The following is a 21,240-nucleotide window of genomic DNA, read 5'->3' on the forward strand; positions in this document are numbered from 1 at the left end:
AATAGGTGGGGGATATGAAACAACCTTTTAAACATGAACCGTAATTGAATAAAAGTTGCCAAGCAGCTCATCCCAAACATCTGAAGAAGAGTTTTAGTCTAAATGGAATGGCTGGAGAGTACAGGAAGAGTTCTTTCCTGCTCTGTCTAAACACAAGCCTCTGTGACATTTATCAAAGAAATGCAGCCCTTTAAAGCTGGGTATAAATCCCAAAGGTGCTTTCCTCATGAAGCTTCTTTTGTCCTCTGCTTTTAGAACTCTTTCTGCACACTGCTTTCTCTATGTCACCCTCCAGTACATCTGCTCTTACACAAGGGGCCCCACAGGGACTGGCCCACACACCGGCCAGGGCACATGGGCCAACTTTTAATAGCAAAAGAAAATGCTAAATCCTAGAGTAGGGACAGATGAGAAAAATGGCATTCTTCAGAGAGCCAAGATGGCTCAGATTAAGATCAAGGTCCCCGAAGTAAGACAGACCTGAGTCTGAATCTCAATTCCAACAATAAATTTGTTTATACACTTAAGGCATCATGTATAGTACTGTTAAATAATAGATACTTTACAAGATTGTGACTAAGAGGAAGCAAAACAATGTCTGTAAAGTGTTTCATAGATTGGCCAGCATATAGTAAACATATAATAATTAGTAGCTATTATTATTTTTCCTTAAAATATTTTTTTTCTGGCTTCCTAGCAATCATAAAATTTAGTCTTGTGTAAACTCCATGGCTAGGACTTGCAGAATTAAAAATGGTCTGAACAATTTAGACATTGCCTTTTTTTCCCTCAAACCAAGGGGTGAATTTTTATTCTAAAATATCCAGATTGTCCATATTACTTAACCAGTTAAGTGGTAAGTCTGTATTTCTCTTTTATGCAATTGGGAAACATTAAAAAGTTGAATGTATGTACTGTACACATACATGCACACACATAGACTTAAGTACATAAATGTGTGTATACCTTCTATAGCACTTAGCTCATCTGTTCTTTCCTATGACTTTTTCTATAATCCTGTGAGGTAGATTTTATATTATGCTGTTTTATGGTTAAAGGAGAAGGGAACACAGAAAAGCAGCCTGGCTTGGCCAGAGGCCTTGCAATTGATTACCTATAGAGACAGGGAGTCCTGACTGCTTTTCAGTTTTTCTTCCTCTGTACTGCTCTGATGACTGTGGAAGTGAAATACTTCTTTGGCTGCCAAGTAAGTCCCAGCTGAAAGGTAACCGAAGGAAAGGAGTATTTGGGAGCAGCATGGCTGAAATCCAGTTAACAGTTAAAATCCCGTTGGGCAATTTCTCCTTAACTGACAACAGGAATTGCTGCCACTGTCCTGTCTAGCCACTTTCAAACAGTGGGGATGTTAACAAGAGCTCCCAGTGAATGCTTCCTAGGGGAGCAGTGATTGCTTTGGCTAGCTTCTGCTGTAGCAGTTTTCTGGCAGTGAAAAGTCTGTACTAAGACAATTGGAGGTGGTAATCATTTGCTAATAACCACCTCAGGCTTTTGGCACCTAATTCGCTGGCCCGGTCTAGGGAAGCTCCTTTTGCTACCTCATGCTTCTTGTCATGTCAATCTGCTTATCTAATTTTGCTGGGAAATCTGGTATCACCCTTCAAATAGTTCACCTCAGTGGGATCCAGTGTGTGCCCTGCAAAGTGCTCAAGGAAGAGTCTGATGGGCTCTGACAAGCAAACAGCAGAAAGAAGTTTTGAAAAAACGGCTACTGTTTTTGCAGGTTTTTCACTGTGGTTCCATGGTGTTTGAAATCAGAATGTGATATTGAGTTAATGACACAAGGAAACACTTGGATGTTCATATTGTCTACTTGGTTTTCATGAACCTCACATGGACTGGCTTCATCCTGTTTCAGAGTCCATTCAACTGTAATTTCCACTCCACTTCCTGTGCAGGCCTTCCTCTGGTTTGTGGGCTGTACATTTCAGCCTGCTCCTTTAAGAGGCCCCCTGAGCTGAAAATGAAAGAGACTTTTTGTTGCTTCTGCTACTTGCTTATCATCCATTCCCAATCTCAGGTTTTCTTTTTCTATTTTTTAAACGCGAGTAGCACTTTTCCAACTTGTGTGTAGCTTTTTCTTTCAATTCTCTGCTCTTCACAGTAATTGAACAAGAGCTAGCCTCCTTTTCCAAACGTTGTTTTTGTAATACCTTTATTCCCAAAGAGTTATGCTTATAAGACTAACATAAATATGTTAAACTTGCTATTGATTTGATGATTTCATAAACCCCAGACTCCTTGAAATTCTGCAGGTTTTTGTGAAAGGACTTGCTTAAAATCTTTGCTAATCTACCTGAATTTTCTTCCAAAGGCAGTTATATACAATGTTTCTTAAAACTAATTCTCTAAATTTGCAACTTGTCAGCATCCTACTGGGACTCTCAAGGGTTGATAAATCATGGAGAGTAGGTATTCATATCGGAACTATGAAAGCTCTATGTAGTAAACACTACTTAAGAAGGCCCTAAATTTCATAAAAAGTTCAGAGATTTTTGTGGAGATTCATAAAATGTATCCTTTATATCAGTGAAGTTTTTGCTTCTAGGTATATTATACTCACATTGAAACACTCCAGGGATTTTGTTTTCAACCTGAATATACTGTGTCTATTTATAACCTGGATAGATAAACTAGATGTGTACATTTACAGGAGTTTGCATCAGCTGCTGCTAGGACGTTTTCCTTGTGTTAGTTAAGATCCTGTGAAACAACCCTTGACATTTCACTAGCTGCACAGTTTGTAATAAAATCTACTTTAGCCTGAGGTTAAATGATGACTGTGGTCCTCACAGCATGGTGGGGGATCCTGATGGCCAGATAAAAGGAAACTCCACATTCTCATTTCTGACTTCCCTACAAACTTATATTAAGACCTTAATTGAAAAACTTATTGCCTCTTTCACCAAAATATTGCAAATTTTAATAGTTTCCCCCAACCAAGAAATGAAATTACAAACACTATATTACTTTTGTCAGTGCCCTTGAAATTTTAAGGCTGGCTGGGGGGCTTCAATGTCTGACTCATTAAGTGTTCTATATATAGAGCCCTACATGGTCCCTAGAGCATAGTAGGTACTCAGTGAATGAAATGAATGAACGAAAAGCTAGAGTCACATTTTGGTGACCTAACTGTATATTTTCAGAGTAATGTAGTTTTTAAAAAAGGACAATGATAACATGTTTCTACGAAGAGATGCATGACAGATAACACTTCTCAAGAAGAAGGAATTTAGCTTCTGTCATTTGATCTAGGTGTTCAATTACAGAGGCATTGAGAATTTCCTGTGGCTGGATAAGGGCGAATCTTTAAGGCAAATTGAAGACCCAGGCTGCCCATGTGGACATCAATACTCCCACAGAGCACTCTTCATGAAGAAAAGTGTGGGCTTGCTGTCTTTTCATCAAAACTCCTAGAGTTTGGCTGACTGCCTGGTTTATCCCAGGACATTAGTCAGCCCACAAATCCCGCATTTGTTTATTCAGTCCAGAGCAAGTGAATGCTGCCATTCTCTCATCTCCTTTGTTGGCAACACTTTGTTAACCTGAATTGAGTTCTGCAACATAAAATGAAGTGACTAATCTTTTGGGGGGTTCCCCCTCCCAGGTTCTTGTATAAGCAACTAAATCTATACACCACAAAGCCCCATGCTGTCATTTTTTCTCATGCTGCCCCTTTATTTTGATGATTCCGCATTGTAGTTCATGAAACCAATACCTTCTAGAGTGTGGTTGAACTGGCGCCAGCATTAAGAAAAGGAGTTTCCAAACTTTAGTTTTGTGAGAAAATGTTAGAGGAAGAGGGAGGTTAGGTTGATTATTTATACTTATGTAATCTTCTGTGAATTTGCAGTAGTTATCACCTTGTACTCTCAAAAGTTTTCTGGCTCTGAGTATATGAGTCTGAAAGTGCAGGAAGTAGGAATCTTAGCACAAAACAACCAGTTGGGATTATCGCACAATTAATATGGGGGAGAGCTGGAGTATGGACCTAAACAGAATGTATGTTCTTTATCACTAGGTTATTTATCTACAAATGTCTAGGAAGACCTGGGCTGTTTTAGCAAAAGTTTGAGAATCTAGGTTTCTAAGTTTCCATTGACCATGAAAGAGTGATTAGTTTTAGAAGATAGTTGGGGGCAACATCATGCAAGACAGAAGAGGGGATGAAGAAAATCATAAAGCTGAACATGTTCGCCATAGGCCCAGGCTGTTTTTCAGCGTGTTTCACCTAGCAGCTTGGCAGATAATTCTCAGTGATCATTAGGTCTATGGAAGTTCTATTTGGTTTATAAAGTTTTAGCCCTGACTATGTGTACCATTGATAACTTGTTTTTCTCTCTCCTTCTTCCCTTTTCCTCCAACTCATAGCCAGAGCTACCTTCCAGATGACTTCTTTCTACCAATTTCTTTCTTCCCAGTGTAAGAGAATGCAAGTATGTACTGATGTTTGGAGCAAGAACGTTCAAAAATTTTCTTATTAACGTAACTTCTAATGGAAATGCAGTATACTACTATGGTGCATATGAAGAAGAAATAGTAACATATATTCATTTTAGACCTGGTTGCTGTCTTTTATTCCTTAGGTCCTCCTTGATGTCTTGTAGACTGTCACTAGCTAATTGTTATAGCCATCGAAGGAAAAAATAAGGATTTTTACCTAGGACATACGTAACAGAAAAAGAGATGGTTTAGTGAAAAAGCATAGGCTTTGCAATAAGGCAGCCTTGAATTAAAAAAAAAAAAAAAAACTCCTAACTAACTGTGTGACCTGGGATAAGTTACTGACCCTCTTTAGGGCTGAGGGTCCTAATCTGTAAAACAGAAATTATAATAATAACCTTAGCTAGCATCTACTGTGCACACACTATAAGCTGGTGATAATTTATACACACTATCTCATTTAATCCTCACAACAATCCTATGAGAGAGGTACTATTATAATTTCTGTTTTACAGATGAAGAATCCAGACATAAGAAGCAAAGTTAAGTAACTCTCTCAAGGTCACACAGCTACCATATGATGGAGCTGGAATGTGAATCTCTGCAGTTTGATGCCAGAGTGCATGCTCTCAGTCGCTGCAACATTTGTCTACAAATCTAAAACACATAAGATACATAGCAGGTGCTCAGTTGGTAGTACATATTATTAAATCAGACTACAAATAATCACCAGACAATACTTGAAAGGCCACAAACAATTTCTTAGGATTTGTGACAATACAAATAGTTATAACTGATTATGAGCCTACCTTGTGTGAGGCACTTCTTTTCATAGTAATTCAGTAATTCAATAATTATTTAAGAGATTTATTCTTATTTTTATTTTTCTAGTGAGAAAACTGAGGCTCGAAAAAGCCGACAAATTTGTTTAGGATTACAAACATATCAAATGATAGGATTGAAAATCAAATCCACCTCTTTCCTATGTGGAAACCTGTGTTCTTTCTGCTCTGCTGCCTTTTTATTTTTATTCATTTTATTTTATTTGTTGTTGCTGCTGTTTTTTTCTTGAGACAGAGTCTCACTCTGTTTCAGCTCACTGCAACCTCCACCTCCTGTGTTCAAGCAATTCTCCTGCATCTGCCTCCCAAGGAGCTGGGATTACAGGCACCTGCCACCATGCCTGGCTTATTTTTGTATTTTTTAGTAGAGATGGGGTTTCACCACATTGGCCAGGCTGGTCTTGAACTCCTGACCTCAAGTGATCTGCCCGCCTCGGCCTCCCAAAGTGCTGAGATTTACAGGTGTGAGTCACCACGCCCGGCCTGCCTGACTTTTTAAAATTATTAAACTCATATTTATTATTTATCAGATGCCTCTGCCTCTTTATTTTTTAAAAAATTATTTATTTTTATTAAGGTATAGTTAATAACAATTCTATGTATTTATTGTGTACAGTATGATATATGTTTTGATATATGTATACATTGTAAAATGGTTAAATCAAGCTAAGATATCTGTCACCTCATATGCATGCCATATTTTTGTGGTGAGAAACCTCTTAGCGGTTTTTAATATTCTGCTGTTTGACTTCTAACCTAAGGTTTGGATTAGGACAGTCTTTGTAGCTTAGTTTTAGGTTCAGGGATAACAAAAGTTGTTTCATCCTTTGGGCTTTTGCAACTTGCCATTTTCATAATGAAGATCTGGGGGAAAGATTAGTTTAAATGGTTTTTTAAATAGCCATTAGCTCAGGACATACTCAGCCAAAGCAGGATAAGTAGTGTTGCCAGCATTCTCCTATAGGTAGGTTGGTTGGTTTCTTTTTTTGTTGTTGTTGTTGTTTGTTTTTATTTGCCACAGTCTTTTAAAAAAGATAACTTGAAAAAAACCTTTGTTTTCTGTGATTGGTCTCTTTCACTATTTTTCTATAGAGGGCCAGGAATATGAGTAAATAATTCTTGGGCTTGGGTGCAGGTGATCCACGTGCTGGCAGACAGAAATCTAAAGGGACAAAAGAGGTTGTCCTTTGAAGATACTTTTTCTGGCTTGGGTTCTATAGTTTTGGATTTGATTCAGTGAAAATTTTTATTGAGGACCTACTGCATACCAGACACTCAGCTACAATATGAGGGGTTTGGGAGCCTATATTGGGATACAGGGAGGATGAATAAAGAATACAAACAATTACAGTACAAATCAGAATAAAATTTGGCATACAATGGGCTATCAGATAGTACGGAGGAAGAGAGTATATTTTATTTGTGGAGTTAGGAAATGTGTTACAAAGTTGATGGCATTCTTGATGGGTCTTGAAGGATAGATAGATTTTTTTTTCCTTTTCTCTTTTTGAGACAGAGTCTTGCACTGTCGCTTGGGCTGGAGTGCAGTGGTGCAATCTTGCATTCTGGGTTCAAGCGACTCTTCTGCTTCAGCCTCCCAAGTAACTCGGATTATAGGCACCCGCCACCACGTCCAGCTATTTTGTGTGTGTGTGTGTGTATATATATATAAAATATACAATATAAATATAAATAAAATTACATATGTATTATATATTATATATAAATAAAATATAAATATATATATTTTTTAGTAGAGACGGGGTTTCACCATGTTGGCCAGACTGGTCTTGAACTCCTGACCTCATGATTCGCCTGCCTCAGCCTCCCAAAGTGCTGGGATTACAGGTGTGAGCCACCACGCCCGGCGGACAGAGAGCATTTTGACAGATGAGGAGGTATTCCAATGCAGAAGAATAATAGGAACAAAAGCACAGTGGCGAGAAATTGGAGGGGAACTGTGAAAATTGCCACATAGATTAGAGGCAGGAAAATAAAGGACGGCTAGGTTTGTATAACAGTGAGCTGCATGGACACAGGTGACTGTTGTCTCCTTTTTGAACCCCTGCTTACTCCAGAGTCACCACCTCTCCTGGCTTTCTGCCAATCTTCTTGGCCACAGTTCTCAGTCTTCATTTCTGGCTTCTCTTCCTTGGCCTGAATGCTGCACGTTGAATGATGTCAGCTTCAGTTTTCTTAACCTCTCTTCTCTTAAGTTGCTATCATTCAAATATCTTTAAATATCATCTACATCCAAGTGACCTCTAAACCAGTAACTTTACCCATGCCCCATCTCCTGAACTCCAGATTGTATATAAAATTGTCTACTAAACATCCTCACTTTTGATGTCTAAATCTCTATGTCCAATTTAGAATTCTCGATTCTTTGCTTTCCCTCTCTGCTGGAAATCCTGCTCTTACCAGTCTTCCCCATCTTAATTAAAGAACCTGACATTCACCTAGTAGCTTAGTCCTCAAAACTAGGGATTAATCTAGATTTAGTCATTTTTCTTACTCTTGCCATAAAATGGCATATTATTTTGAGTTTACCTCTACCTGACCCCAAATAGGTAACTGCTGCTTTTGTTATAAGATAGTAATAGTAATATTTGCCTCTGAGTGTATGTGAATTATTTTGATAAAAATAAATATTATTTTTAAAATATTAATTTTACAGGGGTTGTCTCTTGATTTCTTTCCAGAAGTTAACTCATAAGTTGTTCAGCAGAGCTATGTATTCTTCAGTATGTTATAATTTTGTTCCATCTTCCAAAAGAGGCTTCACATTCTCCTGGCTTACAGACTCAGGTGCTATGGATTAGATACACAAGTACATGTTCCTGTATATCTATTATATGGTGAATATAACAATTATGATTGTGATCTTCAAAAGCTCATATTTTTAATCAAAATTAATTAAATATTCTGAGCCAAAGAATAAAGGTAGATGCAGCATCTAGTCAAAACGATATTTCTGCTGGCCACACTCAGGAAGACTTAAAGATGTAGTTGTAGAAAATGATATAGTATTGGCCAGGTGTGGTGGCTCACACCTGTAATCTCAGCACTTTGGGAGGCCAAGGTGGGCAGATTGCTTGAGCTCAACAGTTCAAGACCAGTTTGGGCAACATGGTGTAAACCCCATATCTACAAAAAAATACAAAAATCAGCCAGCTGTGGTGGTGGGCACTTGGAGTCTCAGCTACTCAGGAGGCAGAGGTGGAGGATTGCTTCAGCCTGCGAGGTGGAGGCTGCAGTGAGCTGAGATAGTGCCACTGCACTCCAGCCTGGGCGATAGAGTGAGACCCTGTCTCAAAAATAAAAACAAAAACCAAACAAACAAAAAACAAAAAAAAACTCAGTGATAGGCAGGGCACGGTGGCTCAGGCCTGTAATTCCAGCAGTTTGAGAGGCCAAGGCGGATGTATCACCTGAGGTCAGGAGTTCGCGACCAGCCTGGCCAACATGGTGAAACCCTGTCTCTACTAAAAATATAAAAAAGTAGCCAGGTGTGGTGGTGGGCACCTGTAATCCCAGCTACTGGGGAGGCTGAGGCAGGAGATTTGCTTGAACGTGGGAGGCAGAGGCTGCAGTGAGCCGAGATTGTGCCATTGCACTTCAGCCTGGGCAACAAGAGCGAAACTGCATTTCAAAAACAAAATAAAACAAAACAAAACAAACAAACCCAGTGAAAACCAGTATTGAAAATAGATGGCCTTTCCCTTGCTTCATGGTCTATTATGCAATTTTCAAGATAAGTTTATTTTGGTGAGTACTGACAAATTTCCATTTGTTTACTTTTTTCCCTTACATTCATATCTTCTCAGTCTCTCCAATGAACACCTTCACTGATATCCAACGCATGAAGACACACCAGGGAAAAACATGGACCTAACACAGGACAAATGGAATTATTAGAAACATTTTCTAGGAGAAGAACACTATTCTGTTGCCATTTGAATCTTTGCTTCTTTCTAGGTTTGACAATGAGCCTATCATACAAGCCCAAATGTAAACAGAAAGAGGTTGAATCAGTCACGATAAACCCAGTTATGCTGTGGTAACAAACAACCTCAAAGTCTCACTGGCTTAAAATACACAGAATTATTCTTACTCATGGCACATATCCATCAATCATCTGCAGGGGATCTGCTCACTGAAGTCACTTAGGAACTTCGACTGATGGAACTGCCACTTTTTGGTCGCTATATGTATTAATCTGTTTTCATGCTGCTGATAAAGACCCAAAACTGGGAACAAAAAGAAGTTTAACCAGACTTACAGTTCTGCATGGCTAAGAAGGCCTCAGAATCATGGTGGGAGGCGAAAGGCACTTCTTATATGGTGGCAGCAAGAGAAAAATGAGGAAGAAGCAAAAGCAGAAACCTCTGCTAAACCCATCAGATCTCATGAGACTTATTTCACTATCAAGAGAACAGCATGGGAAAGACCAGTCCCCATGAATTAATTACCTCTCCTTGGGTCCCTCCCTCAACATGTGGGAATTCTGGGAGAAACAATTCAAGTTGAGATTTGGTGGGGACACAGCCAAACCATGTTATTTCACCCCGGCCCCTCCAGATATCATGTCCTCACATTTCAAAACCAACCATGCCTTCTCAATAGTCACCCAAAGTCTTAACTCATTTCAGCATTAATCCAGAAGTCCATAGTCCAAATTCTCATCTGAGACAAGGCAAGTCCCTTCTGCCTATGAGCCTGTAAAATCAAAGCAAGCTAGTTACTTCCTAGATACAATGGTGGTAGAGGTATTGGGTAAACACAGCTGTTCCAAATGGAGAAATTGGCCAAAGCAAAGGGGTTACAAGGCCCATGCAAGTCCAGGGATCCAGCGAGGCAGTCAAACTTTGAAGCTCCGAAATGATCTCCTTTGACTCTAGGTCTCATATCCAGGTTATGCTGATGCAAGAGGTGGGTTGTCATGGTCTTGGGCAGCTCCATCCCTGAGGCTTTGCAGGGTACAGCCTCCCTCCAATCTGCTTTTATGGGCTGATGTTGAGTGTCTGTGACTTTTCCAGATGAACAGTGTAAGCTATTGGTGGATCTACCATTCTGGGGTCTGGAGGATGGTGGCCCTCTTCTCACAGCTCTACTAGGCAGTGCCTAGGGACTGTTTGTGGGGGCTCTAACCCCACATTTCTCTAGCAGAGGTTCTCCATGAGGGCCCCACTCCAGCAGCAAACTTTTGCCTGGGCATTCAGGCATTTCCATATATCTTCTGAAATGGAAGTGGAGGTTACCAAACCTCAATTCTTGACTTCTGGGTGCCCACAGGGTCAACACCACGTGGTAGCTGCCAAGGCTTGGGGCTTCCACCCTCTGATGCCACAGCCTGAGCTATACGTTGGCCTCTTTCAGCCACAGCTGTAGCACTAAATCCCTAGGCTGCCCATGGCACAGGGACCCTGGGTCCAGTCCATGAAACCACTTTTTCCTCCTGGGCCTCTGGGCCTGTGATGGGAGGGGCTGCCATGAAGGTCTCTGACATGATCTGGAGACATTTTCCCCATGGTCTTTGGGATTAGGCCCCGTGCTACTTACGCAAATTTCTGTAGCTGGTTTGAATTTCTCCCCCAAAAATGGGTTTTTCTTTTCTATTGCATAGTCAGGCTGCAAATTTTCTGAACTCTGTTTCCCTTTTAAAACTGAATGCCTTTAACAGTACTCAAGTTACTTCTTGAATGCTTTGCTGCTTAGAAATTTCTTCCACCAGATACCCTAAATCATCTCTCTCAAGTTCAGATTTCCACAAATCTCTAGGGCAGAGGCAAAATACCACCAGTCTCTTTGCTAAAACATAACAAGAATCACCTTTGCTCCAGTTCCCAACAAGTTCCTCATCTCCATCTGAGACCACCTCAGCCTGAATTTTATTGTCCATATCGCTATTGGCAATTTGGGCAAAGCCATTAAACAAATCTCTAGGAAATTCTAAGCATTCCCACATTTTCCTATCTTCTTTTGAGCCCTTCAAACCGTTCCAATCCCTGCCTGTTACCCAGTTCCAAAGTTACTTCCACTTTTTCGGGTATCTTTTCAGCAACGCCCCACTCTACTGGTACCAATTTATTGTATTAGTCCGTTTTCATGCTGCTGATAAAGACATACCTGAAACTGGGAACAAAAAGATGTTTAATTGAACTTACAGTTCCACATGGCTGGAGAGGCCTCAGAATCATGGCAGGAGGTGAAAGGCACATGGCAGTGGCAAGAGTAAAATGAGGAGGAAGCAAAAGTGGAAACCCCTGATAAACCCATCAGATCTCATGAGACTTATTTCACTATCATGAGAATAGCACAGGAAAGATCGGCCCTCATGATTCAGTTACCCCCCTCTGGGTCCCTCCCACAACAGGTGGGAATTCTGGGAGATACAATTGAAGTTGAGATTTGGTGGGGACATAGGCAAACCATGTCACTATACCACAAGTTTTTTTAAAAAAACAAACTTTTGAGAATCTTGTACTGATAATTAGTATTTGGTCTGGAAGTGAAGCACATTTCATTTTCTTGCAACTGGCCAGAAACCAGCTAGATGGCCCCACCAAGCCAACATTGTGGGAGAACTGAAATATTTGGCGAACAGCACCCATGACCATCACAGCTGGAAGTTCTCAGTCTGGAACTCCTTCCCCAGGCCTCCCATTTCTGGAACTCTGGGAACAACAATCCAGGAATCCGATGACATCTTTTCCTTTGCTAGCCAAAATCTGATGACATTTTTTCCTTTACTAGCCAAAAGGGAAAACAATAAGCAAATAAACTCAATTTTCTCCCATTTATAGTTTTAAATTTGAGAACCAATTGTGTGTTTATAAGAAAGTGAGGGTTGAACATCATGAAGAAAAATATAAAGATCTTTAAAAAGCATATAATTGGGCCTGGCTACAAACATGGATCATTATTAATATGTGTCTGAATGACATTTAAAATGCATAATAATAATCAAGCCTGTTAGATACAAAATTCATCCATTAATAACAACTAGATATCATTAGATAAGTAGTAGAGATGTGTTTAAAAGAGTAATCTATTTGGAAACAGGAATTAATATTCATAATATTGTTCTTAATATATTTGAAAATTAGATGTGTTTATTTGTCCCAACCTTACAAAGCATGTGGTAATGGTTAAGGTATTTCTCCTCTATCTGCCTAAGTTTTCTTCTTTATAAAAAGGGGGAGGGAATAATAGCACCTGATTTTACTTTTGTTGTCAAGATTAAATTTCTACATGTATATCTATATATGCACTTATATATGTATGTAAAATATTTAGGCTTGTGCCTGACATTAAGTACTAAAAAGCACTAGCTATTATATTTATCCTCATATTATTATCAGATATGACACATTCATAATTTAAACAAAAGCCTACAAAGAACTTTTAAGTTGAAAGAAGATAATCTCTTCACAAGAGAACCAATTTTGGAACAATTTTTTAGAGTCTCTAGACATCTGTTACTGACGTTGTGAGTGAAATGCGTCTGAGAAGGGAGGATACGGGTGGAACTGGGCCAGTGTTTGCAGAGGATGGTGATATTTCTATATCTCTGCTGATTCTTTATTAGTTCTAGAGCTAGTTCAACTAAAGCCTCCATAACCTCTGGACAAGAAAAATGCACCATGCTATTATTAGCATGATGAATGAATTTCTTTTTGTTTAGCTTACGAAAAGTTAATAGTTTTCCAAAGGGTCTTTAGGTATACAATTGAAGATACTGCATTCTTGAAAAGGAAATATTTTATGACCAGTTGATGGGTGCTGACGAGTTGATGGGTGCAGCACACCACCATGGCACATGTATACATATGTTACAAACCTGCACGTTGTGCACATGTACCCTAGAACTGAAAGTATAATAAAAATAAAAAATAAAAAAAAGAAAAGGAAGTATTTACAGCATACAGTTCCCTGGTGCTAACGCCTCATTTCTGGGCATAGCCTGATGTGGAGGTATAGTTTGTGTTCTATCTGAGGAAAATTTAGGTTGATGTTATGTTTTGGGCTAGCTCTGCTGGAAATATTATTCTGTTTTCTTTTAGAGCCAGGACTGTGGGCTGTGTCACTTGTGACTTGGCAGCCCTTACTGGGGCTACATGAGGAAGACATTTCCTTACATGATTCCAAGCGTCTTTCCCTGGGGTTCTGAGGTAGTCTTATCCGTGTTTCTTGGAGATATCGTTGGCTGTAAAATTCCCCTAAGTGAGGTGATATTCTGTCATCTCATGCATGGGTTTTGGAGACTGAAGGGTGTCTGGGTTGGCTCCACCACCTAGTTGGGTAACATTGTATAGTTTTTTTTTTTTTAAACCGTTCTCAGCTTTAGTTTCCTTATTTGAACAGAGTTAAAAATTGGGCTGGAGAGAAGGTTTGGAGATAATATTAGTAGATATTGTTGAATTGGGTGAAGCAGCGGGAGGGGGCAAGTTTGGCTCCCTTGATTTCTGTCTCAAACAAGTGGGTGGTGATGCCTTTGACTGAGGAGATAAGAAAAGTGACATGTGTGTGTGTGAAAGACAGAGACACACCCACACCCACCCACCCACCCACCCACCCACACACACACACACACATATATATATTTATTTATTTAGAGAGAGATTTATATATAAATTTTGGACATATGATTTCAAGGCATGTTTCTGGATATATAAGTGGAAATGTTCAGTTGAAGTTTTAGTGGTGCTTAGGAGAGAGGTCTGAACTGATAATAGAGATTCCAAAGGCCTTTACATCAAGAGGATAATTGAAGCTATAGGAGCAGATGAGGCACACCTCTAAAGATGAGGAAAGAGGAAAGCCTAGGGTAGCTCTGCGAACTTTGCTATTTAGTGTCCTCATAGAGGGGATGGAGGATTCTTCACAAAAAGTTCAGTTTTGTGATACCACATTCCCCTGATTTTACTCTTACCTCTTGAGACACCAATTTTTTAATGAAGAAGAAAATTATGTTGTCTGCTTAAAGTAAGGAAGGCAGGTGTTGGTGGGATTCCTTAATAGAGATATATAGGTTTAACCCACTATTCACAATAGCAAAGACTTGGAATCAACCCAAATGTCCATCAGTGACAGACTGGATTAAGAAAATGTGGCACATATACACCATGGAATACTATGCAGCCATAAAAAAGGGTGAGTTTGTGTCCTTTGTAGGGACATGGATGCAGCTGGAAACCATCATTCTCAGCAAACTATTGCAAGAACAGAAAACCAAACACCACATGTTCTCACTCATAGGTGGGAACTGAACAATGAGATCACTTGGACTCGGGAAGGGGAACATCACACACTGGGGCCTATCACAGGGAGGGGGGAGGGGGGAGGGATTGCATTGGGAGTTATACCTGATGTAAATGACGAGTTGATGGGTGCTGACAAGTTGATGGGTGCAGCACACCAACATGGCACAGGTATACATATGTAACAAACCTGCACGTTATCCACATGTACCCTAGAACTTAAAGTATAAAAAAAAAAAAAAAAAAAAAAACTTAAAAAATAAAAAACAAAAAAAAGAAAACCTAAAAAAATAAAATAAAATAAAATACCTACAAGAGTAGGAGATAGAATTGATGAAGTAAAAAAATTGAAGAGATTAATTGAAGTCCTAAGATCAGAGACCATATGTTTGTTGTGACAATAATCTGAATTATTGTAACAATGTCTTTAGAAGTATTTAGCCTTGTAGGTACCAAGATCGCATTGATCCTGTGTTAGGAGTTTGCCAGGTGTGTGCAATAGTGAGAGAGACATGAAGGGATTTGAGGTTGCTGATGAGTGACCAGTTCAGATGACAACTAGTTTCTTCAACTTCAACTATCTGTTTTGGGGAAGGCTAGTGGCCTGTGAGGAAATGAAGACTCCGAAGCTGGAGGACTCAAAGAGTTTGGAGAGCAGACATGTGCGAGTGAGGGTTTTGTGAGCCCTGGAGGACAGGCAGCTGAGGCAGAGAGTGTGTTATTTGCAGTTATGATATTGGGTGCAGAGCTATTTTTGGTGACAGTGAAGCTCAGGATTTTTTTTTTTTTTTTTTTTTTTATTCTCATAGGTGATGGAGGCTTTTTACTTTGCCACAAAACCACTGCCGACGTTGCCTGTGGCCACCTTGGAGATGACACTGGAGGTACACAGGATGTATCTCTGGAAGTGGCAGGGGTTATAACTTGAGTAGAAGGAGATTTGTTATTGAATATTTAAGGTCTAGGAACAGATCAAGGGTGTTGGGTGGATTGCCCACTAAGACACTGGGATTTTCTAGCATGATGACAGAAATTGGAGTTGAGGGGGAGAAGAGTTCTATGGTGTCTTGAAGAATGTGATCAGGAGGTATTATGACACAAACATAGAAGTATACACACTGGCATAGTCAGATGGCATGAGTACCAAGGTGGAAGTGTGGTGCTCCTAAAGTGGCATTAAGGAACCAATAAATTGTCATTCCTACCCTTAGCTCTGTGTCAGATGAAATACACAGCATAGTGTGGGGAGAAAATGTTGAGCTTATTGGGGATGGGTTCTGTTCTTTCACATAAAGGAATAAGATTTCAGATGGCATAGTGCTATGAAAAGAGGAGAAGCCAAAGGGAGGAAGGTCAATAAAGGGTTAAGAATAAGGGGAGGTGAATTGACTTTCTTTCAGCATGTGAGGATTATAGAAATGGAAACCTTAATTGGAATTAATTGACCACAAATATGCCAAAGATAGAGTGAGTCAATTAGAGACAGATATATGAGGGTCTGAGGGTCTGAGGTAGGATTTGGCCCAGTCATGTGTGGGTGGGTTCACTGTGTGGAGCCTGGGGTCTTGAGGATCTGAACATGGGCTGCCTCCTGTGTGCATGGTGGAGGCATCTGGACTTTTCTCCCTGGGATGGACTCATGATGAGCTGAGTGGCCAAACACACAATGGTTTTCATATAACATCTCATTTCTAGCCTAATGATAAATTTAAAAGGTGGGCGTAACAATAATGTTAATAAAACATCTGCATTTCTTCCATCCTTGGAGTTGTGAGGATTTAATGCAATTGTTTGTGGGAAAGCACTTTAACAACTCTAAATTACGATATCTATGCTAGGTTTTATTGTTACCCACACCTTTGATGTATTTCTCTTTGTGCTCTTCACTGTATCTGTAACACATTCCGTAGGATAATTAGGGTTACCCTTTAACAAAGCCAAGACTCTATTTATAGTGGTAAGCTGGCACCTGGGCTGATTCTCTCTAGTGATTATGTAGTTTTGATGTGGACTGGCATCCTTCCCTGGAGTTTGAGTACCTCCCTCAGCAGTTTCTCCCATCCAGAAGTTCCATCTCTGTGTTTTTCTATTACAAAGCCCAGACTCCCACCTAGGCCACCCACCAGGTTCCTCTTTCCAGTCTTAAGGACATCTTTAGCTCCTGGCTCATTTGTGAAATGGCGTGGACTGACATGCCCTAAGCAAAGATTGCCAGCCTGGTCTAGTTTTCCAGGTCCCCCTTGATGACTGGACAAGAAAGTAACCACTAGACTTTGAGAATTGCAGTTTTACATTGTCCAGAGTTGTCTAGACTTTCATGAAGATAGGCAAATATGATTCTAACCAAGATGTATTAATACCTCCTACTTCCTTTGAAATGTAACTGAGACTGTACTTGAGTTGTTACAATTTCTTGGAAGGGGAAAGGAAGCTTCTGTGATTAAACAAACTTTTTGTTAAGGTAGCTCCCAAGCAGATTCAATAGCTTTGTTCTATCATCACTTTTCCACTGACAGTGATTTTTTTCCTTTCAAGGCCTGGAACATGGAGACTGTTTTTCTGCAGAAACCACATCCCTTGGCGTAATGAGCTACACCTACCTCAATTATTCAGTGCAGTACAACACTCCAGGTCAGCTATTAAGAGGTGCACACATTATTTTTAGAAAATGTGAGTCAGTCTTGGGAGAAACAAGTCTATGCTATATATTCTCTTTACTCACTTGATTTACAATATACTGTGATATATTCTTTTTCTATTCAGCATCTGCTTGTACCGTTCTGAGCATAAATGTGACCTTTTGGCTTCAGGTAGAAACTCTGCCTCAGGAGTACTCCCTGGACACAGAAATTCTTCGAATTATCACTGATTTTGTTTAAGCCTTCATGTTTCCCTGGAAGGCTGATTAACCTTAGTGCCTTCTTTCTCTAATAGCTCATATTGAATTATCTCCCTCTGTCTGATTATATCCATTTGAATCACCTGCACATTTCTTTTGCACTTCTACTGTGAGGGCAATGTGGGTGATGAAGACCTGAAATCTACTAGGTAAACATTAGCTTTTTTAAAATTCTATTTTTAAAAATTTATTTTTGAGACAGGGCCTCAGTCTGTCACCCAGGCTGGAGTGTATTGGCATGATTACAGCTCACTGCGGCCTTGAACTCCCAGGCTAAAACCTGAGCAGCTGGGACTACAGGTGCACCACCATGCATGGTTAGTTTTTAAATTTGTTTTGTAGATAGGGGGTCTTACTGTGTTGCCCAGGCTCATCTCAAATTCCTGGTCTCCAGAGATCCACCCGCCTCAGCCTTCCAAAGTGCTGGAATGACAGACATGAACCACTGCACTCAGCCAAAAACTCTTGTTCAAATTACATTTTCTGCCTTAGTAATGCTGCTTTCCTAGGTTCTGAGAATTTCTAAAACCCGATGGTAACTTGATACTAAAATTAAAATACGAATGTCCTTTTTAAAACTGCACAATCTCTTTGCTATTGTGAATAGTGCTGCAATAAACATACAATAGCAAAGAGATGGTGCAGCTTTGAAAAAGAACATTTGAATTTTAATTTTAGCATAGAGTTACCATCGGGTCTTAGAAATTCTCAGAAGCTCCTTTCTGCCCGTGGACGCCGCGGAAGAAGCATCATTAAAATCTCTCTTCTCCCTGCCATCATGTCTAAGTCAGAGTCTCCTAAAGAGCCCGAACAGCTGAGAAAGCTCTTCATTGGAGGGTTGAGCTTTGAAACACCTGATGAGAGCCTGAGGAGCCAATTTGAGCAATGGAGAACACTCATGGACTGTGTGGTAATGAGAGATCCAAACATCAAGTGTTCCAGGGGCTTTGGGTTTGTCACATATGCCACTGTGGAGGAGGTGGATGCAGCCATGAATGCAAGGCCACAGAAGGTGGATGGAAGAGGTGTGGAACCAAAGAGAGCTGTCTCAAGAGAAGATTCTCAAAGACCAGGTGCCCACTCAACTGTGAAAAAGGTATTTGTTGGTGAGATTAAAGAAGACGCTGAAGAACATCATCTAAGAGATTATTTTGAACAGTGTGGAAAAATTGAAGTGATTGAAATCATGACTGACCGAGGCAGTGGCAAGAAAAAGGGCTTTGCCTTTGTCACCTTTGACGACCATGACTCCGTGGATAAGACTATCATTCAGAAATACCATACTGTGAATGGCCACAACTGTGAAGTTAGGAAAGCCCTGTCAAAGCAAGAGATGGCTAGTGCTTCATCCAGCCAAAGAGGTCGAAGTGGTTCTGAAAACTTTGGTGGTGGTCGTGGAGGTGGTTTCAGTGGGAATGACAACTTCAGTCGTGGAGGAAGCTTCAGTGGTTGTGGTGGCTTTGGTGGCAGCCATGGTGGTGGTGGATATGGTGGCAGTGGGGATGGCTATAATGGATTTGGTAATGATGGAAGCAATTTTGGAGGTGGTGGAAGCTACAATGATTTTGGCAATTACAACAATCAGTCTTCAAATTTTGGACCTATGAAGGGAGGAAATTTTGGAGGCAGAAGCTCTGGCCCCTATGGCGGTAGAGGCCAATACTTTGCAAAACCACGAAACCAAGGTGGCTATGGCAGTTCCAGCAGCAGCAGTAGCTATGGCAGTGGCAGAAGATTTTAATTAGGAAACAAAGCTTAGCAGGAGAGGGGAGCCAGAGAAGCAACAGGGAAGCTACAGGTTACAACAGATTTGTGAACTCAGCCAAGCACAGCGGTGGCAGGGCCTAGCTGCTACAAAGAAGACATGTGTTAGACAAACACTCATGTGTATGGGCAAAAAACTCAAGGACTGTATTTGTGACTAATTGTGTAACAGGTTATTTTAGTTTCTGTTCTGTGGAAAGTGTAAAGCATTCCAACAAAGGGTTTTAATGTAGATTTTTATTTTTTGCACCCATGCTGTTGATTGCTAAATGTAATAGTCTGATCGTGATGCTGAATAAATGTCTTTTTTTTAATGTGCTGTGTAAAGTTAGTCTACTCTGAAGCAATCTTGGTAAATTTCCCCAACAGTGTGAAGTTAGAATTCCTTCAGGGTGATGCCAGGTTCTATTTGGAATTTATACACAAGCTGCTTGGGTGGAGAGCCATTGTCTTCGGAAACCTTGGTGTAGTTGAACTGATAGTTACTATTGTGACCTGAAGTTCACCATTAAAAGGGATTACCCAAGCAAAATCATGGAATTATTAGTTATAAAATTGATCGTTAGCACATCCTATGCAATATATCTAAATTGAATAATGGTACCAGATAAAATTATAGATGGGAATGAAGCTTGTGTATCATCCATTATCATGTGTAATCAACAAATGATTTAATTCTGTTGAAAAGAAAAGAAATTCTCAGAAGCTAGGAAAGCAGCATTAGTAAGGCAGAAAATGTATTCACAAAAGCAAAGACTTGGAACCAACCCCAATGTCCATCAATGATAGCCTGGATTAAGAAAATGTGGCACATATACACCATGGAATGCTATGCAGCCATAAAAAAGGATGAGTTCATGTCCTTTGTAGGGACATAGATGAAGCTGGAAACCATCATTCTGAGCAAATTATCACAAGGACAGATAACCAAACACCCCGTGTTCTCACTCATAGGTGGGAATTGAACAATGAGAACACTTGGACACAGGGTGGGGAACATCACACACCAGAGCCTGTCATGGGGTGGGAGGAGTGGGAAGGGATAGCATTAGGAGAAATACCTAATGTAAATGATGAGTTAATGGGTGCAGCACACCAACATGGCACATGTATACATATGAAATAAACCTGCATGTTGTGCACATGTACCCTAGAACTTAAAGTATAATAATAAAACAAACAAACAAACAAACAAAAACCCTGCACAATCTCTAATATTCAGATGGAGACTAAGCATGATTTTTCTTATAAGAGAGCAGATCAGAATGTTGTATCTTTTATTCAGAAGACTGGACTTAATCACTGTTATCTTTAGTACTTAGTGCTGCCAAGGCTGTGTGTTCAGAATGAGGACAGGATGTCAAATAAATGAAGCTTCATAGAACAAGAGCAGGGTTGAGTCATGTAAGCAACTATTTTAGCTTCCTCACCTAACTTAGCACACCAACATGTGTTATTCTCATTACAGAGTGCTGATTTAAAGGAAAATAAAAAGAACACACACACACACACGTGTGCACGTGCACACACACGTGTAACTACATGTCTAGGCAGAATGTGGAGAGTTGACATATGAAGGCAAAATAAAGCATCTCTTTCAAAGTATACAGCCTACAGTGGTTAGCACAATGCTGGCCACATAGCAGGGGTTTCATAAATGCTTGTTGATTAAAGTCTCTTTTTTGAAAGCAATAATGTAGAAGTAAAGAGCCTAAAGTGTTTTCATAAATCTTAAGAAGTAGACCTTTATGTTCAAATTCAACAAAACACAAATTTGAAGGCAATATGTACATTAGGGTTCAGGTGAGGAAGGCAAAGGAATCAGTGAAATTGGAAAAGCATTCCAATCTGCCTTTTCTCTTAAAATTGTCTTCCTCTCATTCTCTTCTCCCTATTTCAGGAATCCAAATATCCTGTTTCATCAATCTTTTGTTTTCTGACTCAAGATAACAACAATAATTTATTGAGCACAAACCATGACTTATGGGTCTGTGTAGCCCCCCAGCTTCAT

At 40.0% G+C, this 21,240-nt stretch overlaps 2 protein-coding genes across 2 annotated transcripts in view; both read left to right on the forward strand.

The window, feature by feature from the left end:
• LOC101013172 overlaps positions 1 to 21,240 on the forward strand; it is an 83,522-nt gene that overhangs the window by 46,085 nt on the left and 16,197 nt on the right. Inside the window, exon 5 of the mRNA XM_017949371.1 lies at positions 4,390 to 4,454. Within this exon, the coding sequence (XP_017804860.1) occupies positions 4,390 to 4,454 (65 nt within the window). The remainder of the gene's footprint in view (positions 1 to 4,389; positions 4,455 to 21,240) is intronic.
• On the forward strand, positions 18,079 to 20,031 carry LOC101012801 (heterogeneous nuclear ribonucleoprotein A1-like). Its single transcript, XM_017949818.3, has one exon. The coding sequence runs from the start codon at positions 18,244 to 18,246 to the stop codon at positions 19,204 to 19,206; it is 963 nt and encodes a 320-aa protein (XP_017805307.1). The 5' UTR covers positions 18,079 to 18,243; the 3' UTR covers positions 19,207 to 20,031.

The sequence above is a fragment of the Papio anubis genome, chromosome 13, assembly GCF_008728515.1.
Source record: "Papio anubis isolate 15944 chromosome 13, Panubis1.0, whole genome shotgun sequence".
In the NCBI taxonomy this organism is placed as follows: Eukaryota; Metazoa; Chordata; class Mammalia; order Primates; family Cercopithecidae; genus Papio; species Papio anubis.